Source organism: Taeniopygia guttata, chromosome 2 (assembly GCF_048771995.1).
Source record: "Taeniopygia guttata chromosome 2, bTaeGut7.mat, whole genome shotgun sequence".
NCBI lineage: Eukaryota > Metazoa > Chordata > Aves > Passeriformes > Estrildidae > Taeniopygia > Taeniopygia guttata.
In genome coordinates this window covers 150,503,871-150,527,943 of record NC_133026.1, presented here as the reverse complement: position 1 = coordinate 150,527,943, position 24,073 = coordinate 150,503,871, and the positions used below count along the sequence as shown (strand labels likewise).

General features: G+C 55.1%; 1 protein-coding gene across 1 annotated transcript; it reads right to left on the bottom strand.

Moving 5' to 3' along the window:
• Window positions 1–197: 197 nt before the first annotated feature.
• Window positions 198–23,158, bottom strand: LOC115494036 (1-phosphatidylinositol 4,5-bisphosphate phosphodiesterase gamma-1). Its single transcript, XM_030266825.4, has 32 exons — window positions 22,214–23,158; window positions 14,170–14,319; window positions 13,967–14,060; window positions 13,806–13,853; window positions 13,014–13,098; window positions 12,802–12,882; window positions 12,675–12,709; window positions 12,149–12,221; window positions 11,954–12,055; window positions 11,758–11,876; window positions 11,596–11,681; window positions 11,288–11,408; window positions 10,101–10,269; window positions 9,791–9,910; window positions 9,505–9,612; window positions 9,223–9,410; window positions 8,833–9,033; window positions 7,970–8,089; window positions 7,525–7,708; window positions 7,185–7,262; window positions 5,904–6,007; window positions 5,606–5,702; window positions 4,702–4,768; window positions 4,252–4,415; window positions 4,040–4,136; window positions 3,711–3,935; window positions 2,944–3,092; window positions 2,628–2,742; window positions 2,349–2,510; window positions 1,554–1,642; window positions 1,269–1,453; window positions 198–1,188 (listed from the first exon to the last, which is right to left on the bottom strand). Exons 1-32 carry the CDS (start codon window positions 22,431–22,433, stop codon window positions 1,137–1,139), a joined length of 3,888 nt encoding a protein of 1,295 aa, XP_030122685.3. The 5' UTR covers window positions 22,434–23,158; the 3' UTR covers window positions 198–1,136.
• Between the last annotated feature and the right edge of the window lie 915 nt (window positions 23,159–24,073).

Here is a 24,073-nt window from a genome sequence, read left to right as displayed (position 1 = left end):
ATTGTCCCTGTGTCCCTCTGCCTTGTGTCCTTCCTGGGTGGCCCTGCACACCCCCAAGTGTCCCCACGGCTGCTGGGACAAGGGTGACACACTGGATCTGGGACTACCAAGCCACCTCCCGGGGCACATCACCCACCCTGGGAACATGGAGGTGGCAGCAGAGCAGGGAGGGGACACCAGGTCACAGCAGCGGGGTATAAATATTGGCTAAATAGATTTATTTTCATACAAAGAATACACAGGTCCCCCCTGCTGGGACACCCCGACCCCAGGGGACACCCCAAGATGTCCCCAGCCACCCCTGGGCTGGCCACCACCTCAGTTGGCTTTACTGGCAGGATTTGTCCCCATTCCCAGAGTTTGGTGACAACTCTGGGTCACCTTGGGGACATCCCTGTCCCCTCTGGGGCCACCTTGCTGCCTGTATTTACCAGGTGCCTACTCAGGGCACCCGGTCACAGGCTTCTCTGCCTTGTGGGACAGCCCCAGACTTGGTCCCCTGCCCCCTTGGTCCCATGCTGGGACATGTCTGGACATTTTGGGGTCCCCCTTGTGCCCTAATACTGTGGCTGGTACAGACACTCCCTCCCCCCACGCCTTATGTACACGCTGGATAAAAGAAGAAAATACAGGTATTTATAGCGGGGGAGCTAAACACCCCCCTAAGTCCCCCAAAAGTGTCCCCTGTGTCCCCATCCTGGTGCCTCACCACCAGCCAGTCCTGACACCTGTGCCCAGGATGGAGGTGGATGGTCCTGCCCCATCCTGGGCCAGCTGGGCCGCTGTGCCTCAGTTTCCCCATCGGTCACGGGGTTGCCATGGGATGATGGGACATTGAGAATGTTGGGTGAGGAAGAGCCACTGTGGCCACCTCGTGGGGACAAGGATGCGGTCACGAGCTCCAGGGAACATGGGATGAAGCTGGAGGCACCTGGGATTGAAGCCAGAGTGTCCCACCTCCCACCTCACCCCTGTCACAGGCACAGCCACCCAAGGTCCCCTTTCACCCCTGGATTTGTCACGCTGCTGTCACCCAGCCTTGGGCGTGGTGGGAGGTCCGGATGTGGCCACCCCACCTCCCTTTGTGGCAGGAGAGGAGGCGGCTGGGGGAGCTCCTCAGCTCGAGTCCCTCCAGCTCAGCTGCGTTTGGTGACCATCTGCCGGTCCCTCTTCTTCTTCTCCATCAACCTGGTGGAGAGCAGGGTGGTGGCCTTAGGGACCCTCCCCCAAGAGGGACCTCCTGAAGCCACAGGGAGGGGACAACTCACTTGCGGTTGCGGACTTCAGTGAGCTCCATGAGCCGCTCCTGGGCCGCCCGGAGCTCGTCCAGGCGCTGCTGGTAGCGGGAATCGCAGCCATTGGTGCGCTCGTAGCTGGAGACCTGGCTGGAGAGCTCGCTGGCACGGTCCCGGAGCTGCTGGATGGACGAGTAGAGGTTCTCCTCATCTTCCTCCTGCTCCAAAACAAGCGTGTGAGGCTGGTGGGGTGGGCAGGACACCCCACAGAGTTGATTCCCCTTGTTCCAGGTTTCCCAAGCTGCCTGGGCCACCTGCCTTGGCGTTGATGATTTCGATGTGTATGAGGAGGGAGGCAAGCTCCAGGTCCTCGGTGTAGCTGTTCTTCAAAGGCACCGACCGGTAGCCTGGACACAACATCACAACATGAGCTCAGCACCACAGCAGGGTCCGAGCCCCTCACCATGGCCAGGACCCCAGGAAGATGATGATGATGATTGCAGGGGTTTGCACTAAAAGAGCTTTAGAGGTCCCTTTCAACCCAAACCCTTCTATGAGTCCATGACTTAATGATGGAGGTCATGATGGTGGTGATGACAATGCAGGGGAGTTGGACTCAATGACTTTTAGAGGTCCCTTCCAACCCAAATCTTTCTGTGATTCCATGATCTATGATGGAGATGATGAAGATGATGGTTGAAGAGGATTTGGACTGGATGACCTTTAAAAGCACCTTCCAACCCAAACCCTTTTATGATTCCATCATCTGTGATGGAGATGAAGATGATGGTTGAAGAGGATTTGGACTGGATGACCTTTAAAAGCCCCTTCCAACCCAAACCCCTTCCATGATTCCATGACTCAGTGATGAAGATCACAATGATGACAATTGCAGGAGGGTTGCACTACAAGACCTTTAAATGTCCCTTCCAACCCAAACCGTGACTTAATCATGGACATCATGATGATGATAATGATGGAGACAATGATGATTGCAGGGGGTTGGACAGGATGACCTTCAAAAGCCCCATCCAACCCAAACCCTTCTGCGATTCCAAGACTATGACGGAGATGATGATGATGATGATGATGATGATGATGGAAAGACCATACCTGTTTTGAGGCCCTTGACAGGGAAGGTGGCTTGTGCCAAGAAGTTGGGGTCACTGAACATGTCCTCCTCATACACCACGAAGCGGAGGAAGGCAAACTCGGGGTTGTTGATGTCGAAGACGAACTGCTTGAAGAGCCAGACGGGGTTGAAGCCATTGTCAGCTGTGGGAGAGAGCACAAAACCCAGCCCCATCACCCACATGTCCTCTCAAGAGGACTTCGGAGAGCAGAGTCAGGGTTGTCCCTAAGGGTGGGGACATCACCCGTGTGGTCTCTCACCTACGACATCCGTCTTGTTCTTGCTGTTGTCATACTCGGAGCCGCAAACCTCCACCTCCACGAAGGGGCACACGATGCTCCTCCCGTTCTTGGGCAGGTGCCGGGCACCGAGGATCTGTGGGAGAAAAGGGAAGGAGAAGATGGTGAGGTTTAGCCACACTGGATGAAGAAGACCTCCCAAGAGTAACAAGCTCCATGGAGCAAATACGTAGCTGGAAGAAGTAAAAACCACCCCTGGCTGACCCAAAAATAAGGAAGGAGTTCTCATCTTGATGGTGACCACCTCAAGATGGTCTTGCTGTCCTTGCAAACTTGCCTGCAGCTGGACTGTGATGGGCTCCACAATCTTCAGGCTGTTCTTGTCGAAGGGGTCAAAGGTCTCGTCCCTCATGATGTCCGGCTGTAGGACGTAGCCGCTGCGGCCACCGAGCATGAAGAGCGCCTGGTTCAGCTGCATCGGTTTGTCTGTGGCCGTGGGACAGGGAAGATCTGAGTGTGGGGCTCAGGGACCTCCTCAAGGTCCTTGGTTGGAAGGTTCTACCCTGCAAACCCAACTAAGAGCCCCAGCTGTGGCTGGAGGAGGAACGCAGCCGAGTTTTGCATGAATCACCCAAGGATTGCATGGAGATATCCTCATCGGGATGAGGACAAAGACTTGAGAGCATCCAAACCACTCTCGTCCCCACCGGGATAAGAACAAAGGTTGGAGAGATCTTTCAAACCACCCCCTGCATCCCCATCAGGATGAGACACAGGTTGGAGAGCATCCAAACCACCTCCTGTGTCTCCATCAGGATGAAGACAAAGCTTGGAGAGATCATCCAAACCACCTCCTCTATCCCTATCAGGATGAGGACAAAGCTTGGAAAGTTCATCTAAACCACCTCCTGTGTTCCCATCAGGATGAGGAAAAGATTGAAGAGCATCCAAACCACTTCTGTTCCCATGAGGATGGAGACAAAAGTTGGAGATATCACCCAAACCAACTCCAACAAGACGACCCAGGGCAGAAGCATTGGGAATGGGAATTTTGAGACAACTTTCAGGGATGAGCCCAACCACAACCCCAGGAGCAGGATTTACCGGGCGTCTGGAAGTTGAGGGCCACGAGTTGGCTCCCACAGATCCACATGGGCAGTGGGTCGTAGTTGGAGGAGTCCAGGCGCTGTCCTTTGGGGTAGATGCGGCTCAGCTGCCGGCGGTTGTACTGCAGGAACTTCTTGCCCTTGCTGCGGTTGGCGTATTTCTCCGCCTTGGTCTCCGGGAAGGAGGACATGTCCCGGTAACAAGCCTTGTCCGTGCCAATCTCTGCAAGCACCAAGTGGCCATCAGGGAAGGAATGAGACCTGGATAGTTCTTCCCACCTGTCTCTTCCACACTTCATGCCTTTAGCCCACTTCTCCAGGACTTACTGTCCTCATCGAACGGCACCGGCCGGCAATACACGACCAGCTCCGAGAGCTCCAGGGCGATCTTTTTCCTCCGCTCCATGATCTTCCCTTCCTGCATCTGCACCAGGAAAAACAGGAGCTGCGAGTCTTCCCCCAGACTCCTCCTTTGGAGATATTAGGAACCATCTCCAAGAGAAAGGGACCATCCAGCCCCATCCTCTGCATCCCCTCACCCTGGCGTCGGCGTTCTGCGTGGCCTCCCGGATCTTGGCCACCCACTCGCTGAGTTCCTCCTGCGTGTCTGCGGCCACGTCCAGCGACTGGGCTGCGTGGGACATCTGCTGGGAATGGATGGTGAAGACAAATGGTTTGGAGCTCCTCCCGTCTTTGGAGATAACTATAAGGACATCAGAGGGGGGCTTTACTCGAAGACATTCCCAACGGATGGCTCTGTGGAGCAAACGAAACCTCAGCGGTCCCGCTCCCGGGCCCCCACCAGCCCCTCCTGGCACCCCACCATCCATCAGGATCCTCCTCCTGTGAGGATCCCATTTTTTCCAATGTGTGGCTTCAGCTTTCTGTGCTGAAAAATGCCCTTGGAACCAAGGGAAAATGTCCCCTGAATCATCTGGACATCCCAATTCCTCCAAATTCCCCCCAAATCCGTAAGTAGGGACACTCACCGACGTGGCAGGATGGGACATCGATGAAGCCCTTCAGGAAGTTCCCCAGGGGGCTGTTTTCTGATGACTGCAAGAGAGGAAGGAGGAGGTAAAATGGGGGAGGCCTGTGGCTTACAGGCAGCCACCACTCAACCCTCCGAGATGGACAAATACGAGGAAAATAAAGGAAAAAACATCCAGGAGCATCACCCCAAGACCTGGGCTGGTACAGGGCTGGGAGCATCCCCCAGATTCTGGATAAAGGTCTGGGCTGGAGCAGGACCAAGAGCATCCCCTGACCCTGTGGGACCAGGAGCATCCCCCAGATTCTTGATAAGGGTCTGGGCTGGCACAAGGCTGGGAGCATCCTCCACTTTCCAGGAAAGGATCCAGGCTGGAGTGTGGCCAAGATTATCACCCAGCCTCCAGACAGAGATCAGGGCTGGAACAGGACTGGGAGCATCTTCCAGCTTCTAATAAATTGTCTAAGTGGGACTGGGGCCAAGAACATTCCTCAGCCTCCAGATAAGAATCTGGACTGGAGCCGGAGCACGAGCATCCCCCAGCCTCAGCGTAAGGGTCTGGGCTGGAGAGGACCAGGAGCATTCCTCAGCCACTGGATAAGGACCTGGGCTTGTACAAGACTTCCTGCAGCTTCCAGAAAATGGTCCAAGCTGGAGTGGGGCTGGGAGCATCCCACAGCCTCTGGATAAAAATATGGGCTGGAACAGAACCAGGAGCATTTCCCAACTCCCAGAAATAGGTCCAAGTTGGAGTAGAATGTTCCCCAGCCTCTGGATAAGGGTCTGGGCTGGAGCAGGATCGTGAGGATCTCCCAGCCTCAGGATAAGGGTGTGAATTTGGTCAAGGCTCTTGGGAGCCTCCAGTGTCCTCGCTCCCAGGATGCCGGGGAGGTGGCACTCACAGCCTCATCCTGCTCCTGCGCCTGGGTGCCGACGATCTCCTCCACGTAGTTGGCCGGGAACCAGAGCTGCTTCTTGCCCCCGTAGTCCCCTCGCCACCTGCAAGCGGTGAGAGGATCAAGGCGGGCGGACAGATTTTGGGGAGGGGGGGACAGGGGTGTCCCTGCTGAATGCGGTGCCAGGGGGTGGTTGGAGAAAGAGTGGGGGGACAAAGGAGGCTGAGTTAAAACCCGCTGTGGGAATACCCGGGGTGTCCCCTCCATCTCCCGCCCACGGTGACACCCAAGTGACCACCCTCACCAGCCGCCGTCCTGCTTGTCCACGTTGTGGATGATGGCCTGCTTGCAGAACGACAGCTCGTCCTCCCGTTGTGCTTTGTAGTCATACAGAGCCTTCACCGTGCACTGGGGACATCGGGAAGAGGGACACGTGTGTCACCACCCAGCACCTGGCGTCCCACTCAGCCCAGCCCCTTGAGCCCCCATAGTGGAGTGTGGGGGATCCTGACCCCAAATCATGGCAGCACAGAATGCTGAGGGGTTGGAGTAGACCTTAAAGGTCATCACATTCCAACCCATCCCACCATGGGCAGAGACACTTCCCACTAGATCCCCCAAGCTCCGTCCAACTCGGCCTTGGGTACTTCCAGGGATGGGGCATCCACAACTTCTCTATTCTGGTGTCTCACCACCCTCACAGTAAAAAATTTTTTCCTAATATCAAACCTGAATTTCCTCCATTTTGTATCCATTACTCCTTGACCTATCTGCAGTTCCTGACAAAAAGTCCCTCTCCAGCTTCCAAATTGCTCACGGCAGTGGGATGGGTTAGAGGGGGCAGGAGGGCTGGAGGTGCCTGTGGTCTTGCAAGATCACCACATTCAGAGCAGGCCAGGTTCCTTTTTTGGGATCCCCAATGGTTTATCCTGGTGCACTGAAGGGTTAATTCTGTGATATTACCACATTCCCTGGAAAAAACCCCTCTGGGTTAAGTTTTCCTGTGTGTGGTCCCACCTTGCTTCAAAGGGACTGTTAAGGCGCCAGCAATGCTGGATTGTAGGATCACAGGAAAGGAACCTTAGGGCTCCAGTCCAGCCTCTTCCAGCATCAACTCCAAGATATGTCCAGTTGCAAAAACCCCCAAGGGTGGAGACTGGGTCAACTCCAAGAACAATCAAGTCCCAAAAACCTCTCAGGATGGAGACTACACCACCTGGGAACTGACCCTGGACTTGCTTTTCAGGGGTTTCTGCTTTTTTAGGGGTTGTTTCAGAAAACAAAGGAATTTCCTTGCTATTGGGGCGAACTTCTGCCAGGTCCCAGCTCCAGGCTGGGATCTTTCCAGCCCTGTCTCCCACCACACTTTGACAATGCAGTCACTGGAGCTCCGACTGTCCCCAGGTGATGGTGATGTTGGCTGGGTCCAGCTCCAGCATCACTTGAGGGTCAAAGAAATGGAGCACAACTCAACCATTTCTCTGGGAGGTGTGGATCAGGGGAGGGACCACCCAGGAACCCCAGCACTCAAATTGCCATATCCCACCACCCACCACCTCCCCAGGACACCAGCCTGGCTCCTTACCCTGGCCATTGGCATCTTGTTGGCCTCTACGTAGAAGTGGGGGGTCCGCACCTCATACAGGGCTCCATAGTCCAGTTCCTGCAAGGAGAAATATCTGAGGGGGTCACCTGGGCAGGGGCTATGAGGGGATGAGAAGTTGAGTGGGATCTAATATCCCCTTGCAAATTCTTGGAAAAGGGAATTATGGTGGAGTGTTTTAATGATGGGTGGTGACAGTGGAACGAGCTTGGGTGGTTCTGGTTGGGCTCCAACCAAAATTCTGAAGATGCTGGAGCTGAGGATGGGGTTTGGTTGCCTTTGTCACAGAACCCCCACCATCCCCACTGCTGGGAGAACTCACAGTGGTACCCATCTTCTCCAGGGTCTCCTCATTGATGGGGTAGCGCAGCTTCATCTTGCGGTACAGCGGGTGCTTCTCGTAGTAGCTGATGAGGTCCACGAGGCTCTCGAACTCGGCTGAGCTGCCCAGCATGAAGAGCCGCCCTTCCTGCTGGATGCGGCAGTGCTTGATCTTCCCCTCCGCCCTGGGGCCAGGAGAGACGGGAATGGAATGGGTGAGGGGTGGCTGAATCCTGGCTCCATGATGGGGACAGGTGGGAGGTGATGTTTGGGAATGACACCAAAGGTGACCACCCCGAGGATGTGATGGAGAGGGTTTCCCCTCCATGACACCATCATGTCACCCACAGCAAACCCCTGCCAGCTAGCTCGGGGTCACAACAGACAAGTTATCACAAGTCCTCAGCTTGGCCAAGCCCAGGTGGCCTTGTGGTGGCCACACTCACCGGAAGGAGATGGCGTAGGAGTTGGGTTCGCTGCGCTTCCGCACCAGGAATGCTCCATCCCGCGGGACACGCATCAGCATGTGCTCGGCCTGGAGACGTGTCAAGCTGGCATGGTACCACCTGCCCAGGGAGAACATGGGGACAGGGGGCTGGCATCGGCATCTCCACACCCTGCTGGTGTGGGAATCCAGGGCTTCCCTCTGGCTGCCCTGGCAGGTCTGGGACCCTGGCAGGGGTCAGGAACCCCCCTGTACAGAGCCCCGAGAGACACTGTCTGTGATCTCTGTCCATGGAGAGGAGTTTTCAATCTTACAGGATGAATTACAAGCTCTGAGTGTTTGATAAGACTAATAATTAAGTGTGACACGGGTGCAAAAGTAAAATTTTAGGTTTCTAGATTAGGGGTTCAGAGGGGACAAGATGGGGGAAATTGGGTGTGTCTTGTCCTTTTCCTCCTTCTTCATGCCCTCCATGTTTCACTGTGGTGTTGGCATTTTTCTATTGGTTTAGGCTGGGGACACGCTGTTTAACGTAGATGATAGATATTGGCACATTATTGTAAATATAGCACAGGTAGTTTCTGGTATATAATGTTTGTACCATCCCACTGAGGGCAGAGCCCCACACGCTGCCCTGCAGGACAGACCTGCGGCAGGACAGCAGAACATGTTAGAGATAAACAGAATAAACAACCTTGAAAACAGCACAGACAAATTATGGCTTCTTCTTTGGCAACGGGGCAGAAAGACAGAGACTTTCTACAATCTCGGAATCACCAATACCCACAGATTCCGACATGCTGGGACTGGAGGAGGCTGGTGGACCCTTGGGATCAAGGGGATGGGGATTGGAAGGATCCTCACTCTTTGCTCTCGTGGGCGTTGGGCTGGGGGACGGGGTCGGTGAGGCGCATCTCAAACTCGTTGCAGCGCAGTGGCACCTCCCGGTAGTGGCAGATGAGGCTGTAGAGGCTGTCGAAGACCAGGTTGTCCGTCAGGTAGAACTTGGTGGCCCCGGCCTCCTGCCGCGAGTGGATCCGGCAGTGCTGCACCCGGCTGGACCTCCTGCCATGAGGGTGGGAGAAAGCCAAGTCAATCCGGGTCCACATCTCCACCATCCCACACTTTGGGGTCTACGAGCTGCACAAAAAGGTGACATTTCCCCCAAAAAAGCCATTCCAGCTACCAAACCAGGCGCTGACTGGAGGGTCACCCGGGGAGGGTGGGATGCTGCCTCCCTGCTGGAGCTCCTACCAGAAGGAGAGGGTGTAGTCGCCCACGAAGGTCTCGCTCTCGCGCACCAGGAAGGTGCCGTCCTTGCCGCCCATCTCGGTGCAGTACTCGTGCAGCAGCTTCTCCGCAATCTGTCGCCCGTCACGGCCACCCCCGAGCTTGCCGTGGAACCACTTCTCCGTGAAGTGCAGCTCGTTGTTGTTGAACTCCTGCAAGTTCATCCCAAATTGGGTGCTGTCACCCTGTGACCCTCCCCATGGAGCTGTCACCTCACCCAGCGGGCGCGCCCTGCCCCTCACGCACCTCCTTCTGCTCCACCTCCTCTTCATCCTCGTTGAACTGGTAGCGGGATGTCTCCTCTGAGTAGTAAATCTTGTTGCTTGTCAGGACAAAATAATGAGGGCTCCAGGTCTGGGAAGGAGGAAGAGCATCGGTGGGGTGAGGAAGAGGATGACACAGAAGGATGGAGCTTTGGGATGGGGTTTTTAATCCCTTTCTTCCCCCTCGAAGCATTGCAGTGCTCTAGGAGAGCCCATCCCAAACCCCAATGTCTGACAGATCCCACTCAGCCCCTGAGGGCCTCCCTTACGTGGTCGATGGGGTCTTCAAGGTAGAGAATTCCATTCTTGATAGAGTTGCTGATGTCGTTCTCTGAGTAACTGGCAGTGGAGACCTCCTCGTACAGGTTCCCTTCGACCAGTTTCTTGTGCTGGGGGACACCCAAGGAGGGGAGCTCAGTGGTGGCCATGGCATCCCTGTCACACTGACCTCCCAACCCTCAGGATCAACCTCCCACAGGTGCCTTCCCACCATCCCTGGTTCTCCTTGACCATCTCTTGGTGTAGAACCCAACACAATCGGTGTCTCTCCTGCAAACAGGGGTTTTGCCTGCTCCACACCTTGATTAGGATTTTCTTCTTCAGCTGGGTGGGCGAGGGCAGCTCATCAGCGTTGATGTCCACTGGCTTGGTGAGGAGCATGTCCCCAAAAACCTTCTTGAAGTGGCAGGCCATGTTCCTCTGCTGGACGATGCTGCAGTGGTCTTCGATGGAGAGGATGATGGGGAACCTGGAGCAAGCAGGTGGGAAAGGTGGCCTCAGATGAGGTGAGGGAGACGCTCCCAGAATTCAGAGCTCACTGGGTGTGTGAGTCCAGGGCATCCCTCTGGCTGCCCTGGAAGGTCTGGGAGCCTGGCAGGGGGTCAGGAACCCCCCTGTACAGAGCCCCCAGAGACACTGTCTGTGATCTCTGTCCATGGAAAAGAGTTTTCAGTCTTACAGGATGAATTACAAGCTCTGAGTGTTTGATATGAGTAATAATTAAGTGTGGCACGGGTGCAAAAGTAAAATTTTAGGATTCTAGATAAGGGGTCCAAAGGGGACAAGATGGAGGAAATTGGGTGTGTCTTGTCCTTTTTCTCCTTCTTCATGCCCTCCATGTTTCACTGTGGTGTTGGCATTTTTCTGTTGGTTTAGGCTGGGGACACACTGTTCAACGTAGATGATAGATATTGGCACATTATTGTAAATATAGCACAGGTAGTTTCTGGTATATAATGTTTGTAACATCTCACTGAGGGATGTTACATTGGCACATTATTGTAAATATAGCACAGGTAGTTTCTGGTATTTAATGTTTGTAACATCCCACTGAGGGATGTTACATTGGCACATTATTGTAAATATAGCACAGGTGGTTTCTGGTATTTAATGTTTGTAACATCCCACTGAGGGATGTTACATTGGCACGTTATTGTAAATCCAGCACAGGTAGTTTCTGGTATATAATGTTTGTAACATCCCACTGAGGGATGTTACATTGGCACATTATTGTAAATACAGCACAGGTAGTTTCTGGTATTTAATGTTTGTACCATCCCACTGAGGGCAGAGCCCCACACGCTGCCCTGCAGGACAGAGCTGCGGCAGGGCAGCAGAACATGTTAGAGATAAACAAAATAAACAACCTTGAAACCAGCACAGACAAATTACGACTTCTTCTTTGGCTGAGGGGCTCAGAGACTTTCTACAATCTCAGAATCATCTAAATACCACAGATTCTGACAACTGGGAGAGCTGGGGCTTACTCAGAGGTGACGAAGGCGTGCTCCTTGATGGTGTGCAGCACATCCAGGAATTTGATCTTGGAGGTGAGCGTGTGGCCGTGGTAGATGATGGGGAGATCGTCCGGGCCATCCCAGCAATCCACTGAGAAGGAAAACACCTTGGTTAATTCATGTTTGCCACCAACTATGTGCTGGAGACCATTTTTTTGAGCACCCAAATGACAGGGAAAGACCCTCTGCCCTGGTGCCATGGGATGGGGGCAGGGAATGGTCTGTTTGATGGGACATGAGGGGTTCCAGCATCCCCGAGAAGGGCTGGTGGGACTCACACTCGATGCAGCGGCAGCCCATCCGCAGGCACCGGGCGTACGCCTCCAGGGAGGACTCGCTGGAGAACTGGTCTCCTGTCAGGTACCTACAGAGGAGAGACAAGGATGACGGGATGCTCCTGGATGTCCCTGAGGAACACCCGTGTGGGGAAAATTCCTTACGTGTTGTGGGATGAGGAGATCCAGTACTGGGACAAGGGGTGGTTCATCTCTTCAGGCACCACACGCTCATACTTAGCATCCATCACCATGTTTTCCTTGGAGAAGAGGTATGTGAGGAACTGAGGGGGAGAAGCAGAGAGGTCAGAGCCTGATGCTGCCGGGGAGATCCCTGTGGGGATGGTGTGGGGCCACCCACCTCATCCAGCTGGAAGGAGGGATCCGACGCTTCGTTGGAGCTCTCCTTGAGGTAGGAGCACATGTAGTCCCGCACCACGCCCACGTCACTGGCCCAGGATTCCTGGGACACAAACATGGCTGTTGTTAGGGGGGAACTGGGCTGGAGCATCCCACGTGGATTCCTTAGGCTGCAGAGTTCTCAGGGAAACCCCACCTTCTGGTCATGCAGCAGGAACTTCTGGAAGTCGTAGAGGGACACTTGGCACAGCTCAGGGCGGTCCACATTCCTGGGACAAGGAGCAGCCCCCAGTGAGGAGCAGGAGAAGGAATTGGGATAGATTCCCACGGCAATCTGCAGCTCAGCCTCCCCACGACCCCCATTCCCACCAGTCCCTCCATTGGGAGAGGCCGGCACCAGCTGGAATGTGCAGCTTCATCCGAGGATACTGGGAGGAGGTCAGGGTGACGTGTCCTTACATCCCTGGCAGCTGCTCTATCTCCCATCCCTGCTCACCCCTTTTCCCATTTCTGCTCCTACCTTTGCTTCCATCCCAGCTCCCATCATTGCTCCCATCCTTTCTGCACCCACATTCCCATCCCGTCTCCCATCCCCTCTCCCAATCCTGCTCCCATCCCCTCTCCCATTCCCACTCCTATTCTCTTCTCTACCCCACAGCCTGTCTGTATTTCTACAGATTCAACTCTTGGAATATTGATTGGGATGGGAGCTGGGAACTCACCGCAAGGGGAAGGAGAGCTCCAGCTGCTCAATGACCTGGAAGGCAGAGAAGGGGTCCAGGCTTAGCTGGAGGGGGAACACATCCCACCAGGATGGGGACATTTGGGAGTCCAAACCACGGGTCTTACCGACTTCTGGGCATCAAACATCAGGTTTTTGTAGAACTGGATGAAGTGGGAGAAAGTCATCTCATTCCTGGCCTCCACTTCCTGTGGGAGACGGGGCTGGATGAGAGCGGGGCCACTCCCATCGGAACCAGGGACACCACGGTGGCCCCAGTCCATGTGGAGTGGGTTGAAAAGCATCTCCCTCATAGCTGGGGTGTCCAGAGGGTCCTTACCACGAGTTTATCCCGCAGGAATCTCATGTTGGGAACGCGGTAGTTGACCTGGGGCAGCATCGCCTTCAGGTCCTTCACCGTGATGCTGCCAGAGGGAAAACCGGAGTCAGGGCACTGCCAGATCCCTGGATGAGTCTCAGCTCCCAACACCAAGGGTCCCACCCCAAATCCTGGTGCCTGGCATAGGGATCCTACCCTCTTGGCCTGTGGATCCCAGGGAAATTGTGGATGTCTCATTCTGGGAGGTGTCCAAGGCCAGGTTGGATTGGGGCTTGGAGCAACGTGGTCCAGTGGAAGGTGGAACTAGATGATTTTTAAAGTCCTTTCCAACCCAAACCATTCCATGATTCCATGTTTCTGATTAATTACGTGGTGTCTGGCACGAGTGTGAGCAGAGGGACAAGGAGAGGAAGTGCATCCAAGAACCAACTGGGCACTCTTAAGACATCATCCTACTTGGAGATGATGCCCATTCCCATAATAATTTTAGTCCAAATTCCCTTGGTTTTGGGTTTTCCTGTCTTGGGAAGATAATTATGGGCTGGACAAATGCCCTGGCCCCTCTGGCACTGGTGAGAAGGTGGCACTGGGGATGGGTCCCAGTGGTCCTCACGGTCACAAGGATATGACCTGCACACAATCTCTGATTTTTGGTGCCTTCAAGCATCCCAAAAACCCTGATGCTCCCTTGTCCCACAAACCTCACCCCCAGCCTGGCTCAACCTCCAGGTTTGGGATGCAACAGGAAAAATATGGTTCTGTCCAGCTGAACCCACCGTACTGGTGGCTCACCTGCCTTCCCTGGCCCGGTCCATCCCATCAAACTGCTTCCGGAGCCACCTGGGAAGAAAACGGTGGACAGACAGTGCTCAATCCCAAAGAGGACCAAACCCAGGGCAGTTTTTCTTCCCAAAACAGGGACCAGGACATGGGATCTGCTGGTCCTTCCTCACCTCTCGATCTGCAGTGGGGTCTGGGCTCTCTGGGTGTCAGCCACCAGCCAGTTGAGCCCCGTTATCCACAGGTTGATGTCCTCCTCGCAGAAAGCTGTTGGAGGAAGGGGAGGGTGATGAGGTTGGGATGGGGATGATGGGATGTTGGGAAGGGGGTGGGACTCCAAGGATGGACACAGGGAATGGGGAGGGACCCAACGCACCGGCCACGCTGAGCGTCCGCAGCCTGAAGTCCATCCCGTAGAGGATGATGAAGCACATGGTGAAGTCCAGCTTGCGAGCGTCCTCGGGGTAGCGCTCGAAATCCCGGGAATTCTTCCCCAGGCGGATCTCCTTGATCTCCCGAATGTCGACTGTGGGGAGAGAGGAACATGAAAGTGTCCCCTGCCACCGCAGCTTCATGTGAGTGGTTCAGGGAAGTGGGAATTCCAGGAGAACACGCGTCCTCTGGAGAACCTCGTTCCCAAGGTGGGATACCCTCAGGAGCACGTGATGGAATTATGGGTGCTGTGGCCATGTGTCTTTGAGGGTGACATGTCCCCAGTGTCCTCCAGTGATGTGCGATGGCACCATGGGAATGGAGCATCCATTGAGGGATTTGTGTCCCCAGGATGGGATGTCCCTGTGGCACTGCCCGTTGGAATAGGATGGCACCAGGCTGCCACAGCCTTGTGTCTTCCAGGGATCTGTGTCCCAGGATGTCCCCAGGATGGGGTATCCCAGGATGTCCCCAGACAGGGTGTCCCTGCAGTGCTGATGCAGCTGAGTGCACCACCATGGATGCCATGGCCACGTGTCCTCCAGGGAATTGTGTTCCCAGGACGAGGTGTCTCCATGGCACCAGAGTGCCACGGCCTTGTGTCTTCCAGGGATCTGTGTCCCAGGATGTCCCCAGGATGGAGTGTCCCAGGATGTCCCCAGGATAAGGTCCCTGCAGTGCTGCCACAGCTGTGTCAGAGGACCAGGATGACACAGTCACGTGTTCTCCGGGGATCTGTGTCCCGGGATGTCCCCAGGATGAGGTCCCTGCCATGCTCCCGCAGCTGAGTGACAGCACCACGGACACCACGGAAAAGTCTCATCCAGGGATCCATGTCCCAAGGACAGGGTGTCCCTGCAGCCCTGACTGCATGTGCCTGATGGTCCCCATCCCTGTGTGTCCTCCAGGAGCTCGTGTGCCCAGGACGTGGCCACCCGACAGCGCTGCCCACTCTTTTCCAGCTTTGCGGCTGCCACGCATCCTCCAGGCTCATCCCACCCCATCCCAACCAGCAAATCTCCGGCCACCTTTCCTCCCCATGCCAGATCCTGCTCTGGGATAGGCTGAGCTCGTGTTTTCCTTGGAGAACCCTTCCCAAAAGTGGCAATTTGGAGCCCCAGCAGCCGGGACCGCAGGGCGTTGCTTTCCTGCTGCTCTGCTCCCTCATTATCCCGCTAAATAAAGCTCCAACGGTGGCGGCAGGGACGGGTTTCCGGACCACGCTCTTCCTCAGTGCTACTCCACCAAGGGACATTTCCAGTTTTCCCAGTGGACACATCCCACTGGGAGCAAGAATAATAACATCATGTTAGGAACAACACACAAAATTGTTCTTGATCCCACAACCATCACCCCCCGGGGCAGGTTTGTCCTCTGGGAACGAGCCACCAACACCGGAAAGGGCTTTGTGTGACCCAGGGCGGCCGGAGCACCTCGCCAGGGGTATTGTCCTGACGAGGAAATGGGTCATTTCCCGGAGAATTTCCAGCCCGGCTGCGTTTCCGATGTGGTGGTGGGGAAGGCTGCAGACGTGCCTTGGTGGAAACCCTCGGCGGGATCCAAACGGGAAAGAAAAGCTGAATGCAGAGAGGAATAAGGGATGGGGGAGGAATTGGGCTGATTAAGCAAGAAAAGAGGGGAAGAATAGTTTTTCTTGGCGGAAAAGCTCCAGAAAACAGTGGAGGCTTTATCCAGCCTTCTTTTGCTGGATGACCGCAAGCCAAATTTCACGGATCAGGCTGGGATTTTAGCACAAGTGACACAAGTTCTCAAGGAAAGAAACTCCGTTGTCACTGCACGGCTCTTGTGGCTCGGAGCAAAGTCTCTTCCTTAAGAACAGGCAGATTTTGGGGATAAAAATGGGTTTATAGGTTAAAAAAGCAGCCACTCGACCCCAAACCTGCCCATCCACAGGGTGCCAGGGAGTGGTGAGAAGCCAGTGGCTACCAGGGCTTTGCTAACAAGTTCCTGATATTCCTTGAATTTAACTCCTCCAGGATCTGGCCTTGGATTTAACTCCTCCAGGATTCCTTGGATTTAACTCCTTGGATTTAACTCCTTGGATTTAACTCCTCCAGGATCTGGCCTTGCACCCAAACTCTGGGAACTGTTCCTAATTCCAGGAATGGTTTGTGTTGGAAGAAACCTTAAAGCTCAGAGCATTCCAACCCTTGCCATAGGTACGGACACCTTCCACTATCCCAGGTTGCTCCAATCCCATCCAACCTGTCCTTGGACACTTCCAGGGATCCAGGAGCAGCCACAGCTTCTCTGAGCAACCTGTGCCAGGCCCTCATCACCCTCAAAGGGTGGAATTCCTTCCCAATATCCACTCTATCCCTGCCCTCTGGCAGTGGGAAGCCATTCCCTGTGTCCTGTCTCTCCATCCCTTTGTACAAATTCCTTCTCCAGCTCTCCTGGAGCTCCTTTAGGCACCTGGAAGGGGCTCTGAGCTCTCTCTGGACCCTTCCCTTCTCCAAGCTGGACATTCCCAGCTCTCCCAGAGCAGAGGGGCTCCAGTCCTTGGAGCACGTCACCTGAGCAGGTGAGACCCAAATTTTCCCATCTTCCTGCTGCCAGGAAAATGGGAAAAATGATGAACCGAGGACATGGGGAATTTCTGGGCTGCCAGCAGCAATTTTTCATCCACCAACACCCCAAAATCCTTCTCCCCCAGGGCAAACAGCCCATTCCCATGAAAAACCAGGGGAAAAGGGAGCAGCGAGGGGCTGCACAATACACCCGAGCAGCAGCTTCCTGGAAACCACATCTGCAGCGGATTTGCCTCGATCCTGTCAGAACTCTGTCTCCAAACTCCTCCCCGCATTGTCTCCATTGTCCTGGGCGATTAAAACACTCTGGAAGTCAGTTCCAGCTGCGAAAATCCCTTTTCTTTTCTAATGCTAAGCGAGCAGCGTGCTGTAAAAAAAAAAAAAGACTTGGAATGGTGGGGAGATGATGGAGGAGCAGGTTCTGCCCCGTGGGATTTTAGGGATGCTGAGAGCCTGGGAGATTTTTTTCAGGCACTAGGAGGGGAGCAAAGGGGCTGGAGGGAATGGTTGTGTTGGGAATTCCTGCTGGCCTGGGCACCTGGGTCATCCCTTCTTGCAGGATGTGGCAGCTCAGACCCTCCTGGACAGGAGAAATTGGAAGACCACATCCTGCCGAGATCCTGTGGTGTGGTTTAAAACCTGGAATAAAACATTTCCTCCTTGTCCAACAGTGATAAATCCCAACTGGGTTTTCTCCCTAAAAAGTCCGAATTCTAGTTATTTGCCATTAACAAGGCTGGAGATGTTGTCAAACCACCTCTCCAAAATCCTCTTGGATTTTTCACGCTGCCTTCACCCCCCTTTCCTTTAATTTCTTGTAAAGATCCTTTTTTGGGGGCTGTTTTCCACCAGATTCCTTATGCTGGGAACTGGGGTCTGCTGAGGGCGACGAGCAGGACAAGGTTAATTTTGGAGGCCGTGCTCCAGGCATTCCCAGGCATGGACAGGATCCCAGGCATGGACACACGGACACGTGTCCAGAGGCTGCTTAACCAAGCGTGTAATTATCCTGGGGGTCCTGGGGAGAGCCAGGATCCGTGTCCTGGCCCTGACAATCCCTAACAGAGACATCAGCACTTCCCACTAATCCCTCTCCAAGAGGGATGCTGGCTTGAAGTGGGGGCGATTTAAAATGGTCCAGGGCAGGCGTGAGATCTGGGAGATCCCGATACTTCCATAAAATCCCAGAGAGTGGGAAGAGAGGGATGGACCAGGGGGTGAGGATGCTCTGGCCCAGCACCAGGATGGGGATTTCTCCCACTCCAGACTAGGAAAAGTGAATGGTGGGGCAGCATGGCAGGATTGCATATTTACAGAAGGGTTTTCATCCTTTTTTTCATCCTTTTTTCATCCTTTTTTCATCCTTCTGGATGACCTTGGAGGATGCCTACTCATTCCCATGGGGATCGAGCTGTTGTATGGGAAAAGACAGATCCTAAGGCTCCCCGGGGGAAACTGAGGCACAGCATCTGAGCAACCTGAGGTCCTGACCTGGCAGCTCACACTGCTTCCAGAAAAAACAAGGAGCTGGAAATGCGTTATTTCCATGACTGGATAACAAGTTCTTCTCCACGAGGACCTAAAATACCTCTCCAAAACTGGGTGCCCTTCCTCCCATCACCTTCTGCTCCCACAGATCTGCTCCTGTATCCACAAGGTCCAGACATGCACGGATCCTGTGCTCAGCTCTGAGTGCCACCCTCCTTTTCCTGGCTCAAAGCTGGAATTCCACCTCAGGATCAGCACCTCCAAGCAGGAGCTGAAGTTTCCTGGGGATTTTGCAGGATCTTGCACAGAATCAGCAGTGGGTGGTGATTTTTTGGGGTGTGTGTGGGGGGTCATTGGTGATTTTAGAGGAGCCTCTCCAGGAAAAAGGAACCTCCCAAACCTCTGGGTGGGGTTTTGCCATCACCCAGGTGAGGTGATATCCCAAAATTGAGCTCCTTCCCTGCATAGGGATGTGGGATGAGGTGATGATGTAGCTCCATGGCACCCTAATCCCAGCTTCCACCAACTGGATTAGTTTAGCCCAATTAAAGCTTTGAGGTAACGAGCACCAAGACATGGAGCCCCAACAATTCCTACTGTTGGGAGAACGTCCCAACAACATCCTAACCACTGGTTAATCCACACAGAAAGGTGATTTTTACGGATGCTCCAGCGGGGTTTTGGGGTTAAAAAAGCACCATGAGCAGGAGCAGGGACGGTCATTCTTTTCCCTCCTTGCCAGGGAGGATATAAATCCCCAGGGATGAAACAGAAGCACCTTGATCCCACAGAACAACTTCCAAGGTGGGATGGAGGAGGTGAGGGACACTCAGGCAGCTCCTGGTTTTATGGGAATCACCCCGTGGCCAGGCACCCTGACAAGGTAGGACATTCCCTGGGGTGAACATCCCACCATGGTAGGACATTCCCAGGGGTGAACATCCCACCGTGGTAGGACATTCCCAGGGTGAACATCCCACCATGGTAGGACATTCCATAGAGGGGAACATCCCACCGTGGTAGGACATTCCCCGGGGTGAACATCCCACTGTGGTAGGACATTCCCCAGGGTGAACATCCCACCGTGGTAGGGCATTCCCAGGGGTGAACATCCCACCGTGGTAGGACACTCCCAGGGTGAACATCCCACCATGGTAGGACATTCCCGGGGTGAACATCCCACTGTGGTAGGACATTCCCCAGGGGTGAACATCCCACCGTGGTAGGACATTCCATAGAGGGGAACATCCCACCATGGTAGGACATTCCATAGAGGGGAACATCCCACCGTGGTAGGACGTTCCCCAGGGTGAACATCCCACCGTGGTAGGACATTCCCAGGGGTGAACATCCCACCATAGTAGGACATTCCCAGGGGTGAACATCCCACCGTGGTAGGACATTCCCAGGGGTGAACATCCCACCGTGGTAGGACATTCCCAGGGGTGAACATCCCACCGTGGTAGGACATTCCCAGGGGTGAACATCCCACTGTGGTAGGACATTCCCCGGGGTGAACATCCCACCGTGGTAGGACATTCCCAGGAGTGAACATCCCACCGTGGTAGGACATTCCCAGGGTGAACATCCCACCACGGTAGGACATTCCCCGAGGTGAACATCCCACCGTGGTAGGACATTCCCCAGGGGTGAACATCCCACTGTGGTAGGACATTCCCAGGGGTGAACATCCCACCGTGGTAGGACATTCCCCAGGGTGAACATCCCACCATGGCCAGGAATTCCACAACCAGTCACCCCACCATGGTAAAACACTGCACCACATCCAGGCACCCCACAAATGGTCACCCCACCATGGAAGGACATCCCACCAAGACCAAGCACCCCACAACCAGCTCCCCCACCACAGAAGGACATCCCACCACAGCCGGGAGCCCCACAGTCACCCCACCATCAGTGGAACCTCCTGACATGGCCACAAACCCCACAGGCAGTCTCCCCGTGGTAGGACACCCCAACACAACCGGGAATCCCACAACCAGTTCCCCCACCACCACAGGACACCCCAACACACTCAGGCACCCCACAAACACTTACCCCATCACGGTTGGGAAGCCCAGCATGCCCAGAAACCCCCCCAGCCAGTCACCCCACCATTGCAGGACACCCCAACAGACCCTACAACCAATTACCCCATCACTGTAGGACAATCCCACAAAACCCCGGCACCCCATCATGTCCAGGCACCCCAACACATCCAGGCACCCCGCAATCAACCCCCTCACCACAGTAGGACATCCCAACACATCCAGGCACCCCACAATCAGTCCCCCCACTATAGTAGGACATCCCAACATAGCCAGGAACCCCACAATCAGCCCCCTCACCACAGCAGGACACCCCAACACATCCAAACACCCCACAACCTTTCACCCCACTGTGGCAGGACACCCCAACACTCCCAGAACACCTCCAGCCAGTCACCCCAACACATCCAGGCACCCCACAATCAGTCCCCCCAGTATAGTAGGACATCTCAACACATCCAAACACCCCACAACCTCTCACCCCACTGTGTCAGGAGACCCCAACACTCCCAGAACACCCCCAGCCAGGCACCCCAACACATCCAGGCACCCCACAATCAGTCCCCTCACTACAGCATGACATCCCAACACATCCAGGCACCCCACAACCTCTCACCCCACTAGGAGGAGACCCCAACACGCCCAGAACACCCCCAGCCAGTCACCCAGGCACCCCAAAATCAGTCCCCTCACCACAGCAGGACATCCCAACACATCCAGGCACCCCACAATCAGTCCCCCCACCACAGTAGGACATCCCAACACATCCAAGCACCCTACAATCAGCCCCCCCACCACAGCAGGACTTCTGAACACATCCAGGCACCCCACAACCTCACACTCCACTGTGCCAGGACACCCCAACACGCCCAGAACACCCCCAGCCAGTCACCCCAACACATCCAGGCACCCCACAATCAGCCCCCTCGCTACAGCAGGACACCCCAACATGCCCAGAACACCCCCAAGCCAGTCACCCCAACACATCCAGGCACCCCACAATCAGTCCCCTCACTATAGTAGGACATTTCAACACATCCAGGCACCCCACAATCAGCCTCCCCACCACAGCAGGACATCCCAAAACACCTAAACACCCCACAACCTTTCACCCCACTGTGGCAGGACACCCCAACACTCCCAGAACACCCCCAGCCAGTCACCCCAACACATCCAGGCACCCCACAATCAGTCCCCCCACCACAGCAAGACATCCCAACACATCCAGGCACCCCACAATCAGTCCCCCCACTACAGCAGGACATCCCAAAACATCCAGGCACCCCACAATCAGTCCCCCCACCACAGCAGGACATCCCAAGCAGACCCAGGCACCCCATAACCAATTACCCCACCACTGTAGGACATCCCACAAAACCCTGGCACCCCATCATATCCAGGCACCCCAACACATCCAGGCACCCCAACACATCCGGGCATCCCACAATCAGCCCCCTCACTACAGCATGACATCCCAAAACATTGAGGCACCCCACAACCTTTCACCCCACTGTGTCAGGACACCCCAACACTCCCAGAACACCCCCAGCCAGTCACCCCAACACATCCAGGCACCCCACAACCAGTTCCCCCACCACAGTAAGACATCCCAACACAGCCAGGAACCCCACAATCAGCCCCCTCACTATAGTAGGACATCTCAACACATCCAGGCACCCCACAATCAGTCCCCCCACTATAGTAGGACATCCCAAAACATCCAAACACCCCACAACCTCTCACCCCACTGTGGCAGGACACCCCAACACTCCCAGAACACCCCCAGCCAGTCACCCCAATACAGCTCAGCACCCCGCCAGCACACCCCCAGCCCCCCAACACCACCGCCACTGATACTGCCCTGTCCCCCCCAATTCTCCCTGTCCCCCCCGATACTCACTGTCCCCCTCCACCTTCTCGGGCGTCCGGCTCCAGATGATCTGTCGCGTCTCCAGCTTCACCTGGAAGGTCCTTCTCTCCGGCCTCTGCGATTTCTTCTGGTAGAACAAGGTGAGGACGGTTCCCATCTCCAGGCAGCGCAGGATCCTGCCCATGTCCCCCGGCTCCATCCTGGTGTCCTCCAAGAAGCCATTGACGCTGTTGAGCCTGGCCATGGACATCTTCTCCTTCAGTGCTCGGCCATCGCCCGGCGGAGCCGCACCGCCGCCGGGGTTGTCTCATGCAGGAGAGGCCAAAGGGGATTTTCTGGGATTCCTCTGTGGATGAGCGGAGCACGGGCAGGACACGCCAGCGGGGAGGAAAAGGCCGGGCTGGAGGTGCCGTGACCTTCGTGTCACCAAGGCTGGATCCGGACCCGCCGCTGGCATCCAGCGGTGCCGGGAGAACACAACGCCGGCCTCGCTGGCGGATGAGTTTTTTTGGGGATGTGGTGGGGAAGGAAAAAGGGAAAAATACAGCTCTCCTCACCACCCCACCCCCAAAAAAAAAAAAAAAAGAAGCGGCGAAAAATAATAAAAAATAGAAATGTCACCCCAAAAAGTGATGGTGATGAGGTGGCAAAAAAAAAAATCCTCTCCCCACCCCGGCCTCCGGGCCAAGCGGGGTTGTTGTTGGGAATGGGGTGTGGAGAGGGATTTTTTGGGATGTGGGATGCGGGGTTGGGGTGGTTGGTGGTGGGTGGGGAGGTGGGATTTTGGGGGGTGGGGGGTTCCCACCGCCCGCCCGTCCGCCGCCCCTTTTTTTTTTTTTTTTTTTTTTTTTCTCCCTCCTCTCTCTCCTGCTGCTCCTTAATTTCGGGCTGATGAAATGGACGCCCGGAGGAAACTGCAATCACACATGGCCGGAAAGAGATCAGAAAGGAATTTAAAAAAAAAAAAAAAAAAAAAAAAAAAAAAAAAGGATCTTGGAGAAAGGAAAATGCGAGCCGGGGGAGGGAGGGGGGGGAGGTGGGTGTGTGTATGTGTGGAAAAGATGGCTGAGGGTGACATCTAGAGGAATTCCAGATGGGAATCGCGTTTTGGGGGTTGGAGGGTATCCCAGCAGCTGGGTGGAATTTTTTTTTTTTTTTTTTTGGGGGGGGGGTGGAAGGAATGGGTTAAAGGAAATCAGCTGCCCCTGTTGTGTCCCTTTGGTGGATTTTGGGTGGGAAAAGAGCAGCTGGTGCTCTGGGAATTGTGCAGGGATTTGGGGGAGGCAGAGGGTGGGGGACCAGGGGCATGCAGGGTAGGCAGAGGATTTCTTCCTGGCTCCAGGCTTTGGGAATTTGGACCGGGAGGGGATTTTGTGGTGTTGGTGTGGGGAATATTTGGGATCCTAGTGAAGGATGCTACACTGATCCAGTGATGGACGCTCAAGAACTTGGGGATCCCAGAGATGGAGGTTCAGGAATCCAGAGATCCATGTTCCAGGCTCATCCCACAGTGTGGGCAGGAGGAAAAGAGGGAATTCCGCTCCTCTGCCCTGCTCAGGTGAGATCCCACCTGTAGAGCTTCCTCCAGCTCTGGGGTCCAAGAGCAGGAGGATGTGGAACTGCTGGAACAAATCCAGATGAGGCCATGGGGATGCTCCAAGGGCTGGAGCCCCTCTGCTCTGGAGCCAGGCTGGGAGAGCTGGGAATGTCCAACCTGGAGAAGGGAAGGATCCAGGGAGAGCCCAGAGCCCTTCCAGTGTCTAAAGGGGCTCCAGGAGAACTGGAGAGGGACTTGGGATGAGGGATGGAGGGACAGGACACAGGGAATGGCTTCCCACTGCTAGAGGGCAGGGACAGATGGGATATTGGGAAGGAATTCCACCCTTTGAG

Excerpts from the sequence above, each read along its gene's own strand:
- LOC115494036 (XM_030266825.4), bottom strand. The coding sequence starts at position 22,433 with ATGTCCATGGCCAGGCTCAACAGCGTCAATGGCTTCTTGGAGGACACC. Across the intron at positions 13,854-13,966 it reads ACCCCACTGCAGATCGAGAG|GTGGCTCCGGAAGCAGTTTG; the intron begins GTGAGGAAGGAC and ends TTTTCTTCCCAG. Across the intron at positions 11,682-11,757 it reads ATCTCCTCATCCCACAACAC|GTACCTGACAGGAGACCAGT; the intron begins GTAAGGAATTTT and ends TCTCCTCTGTAG.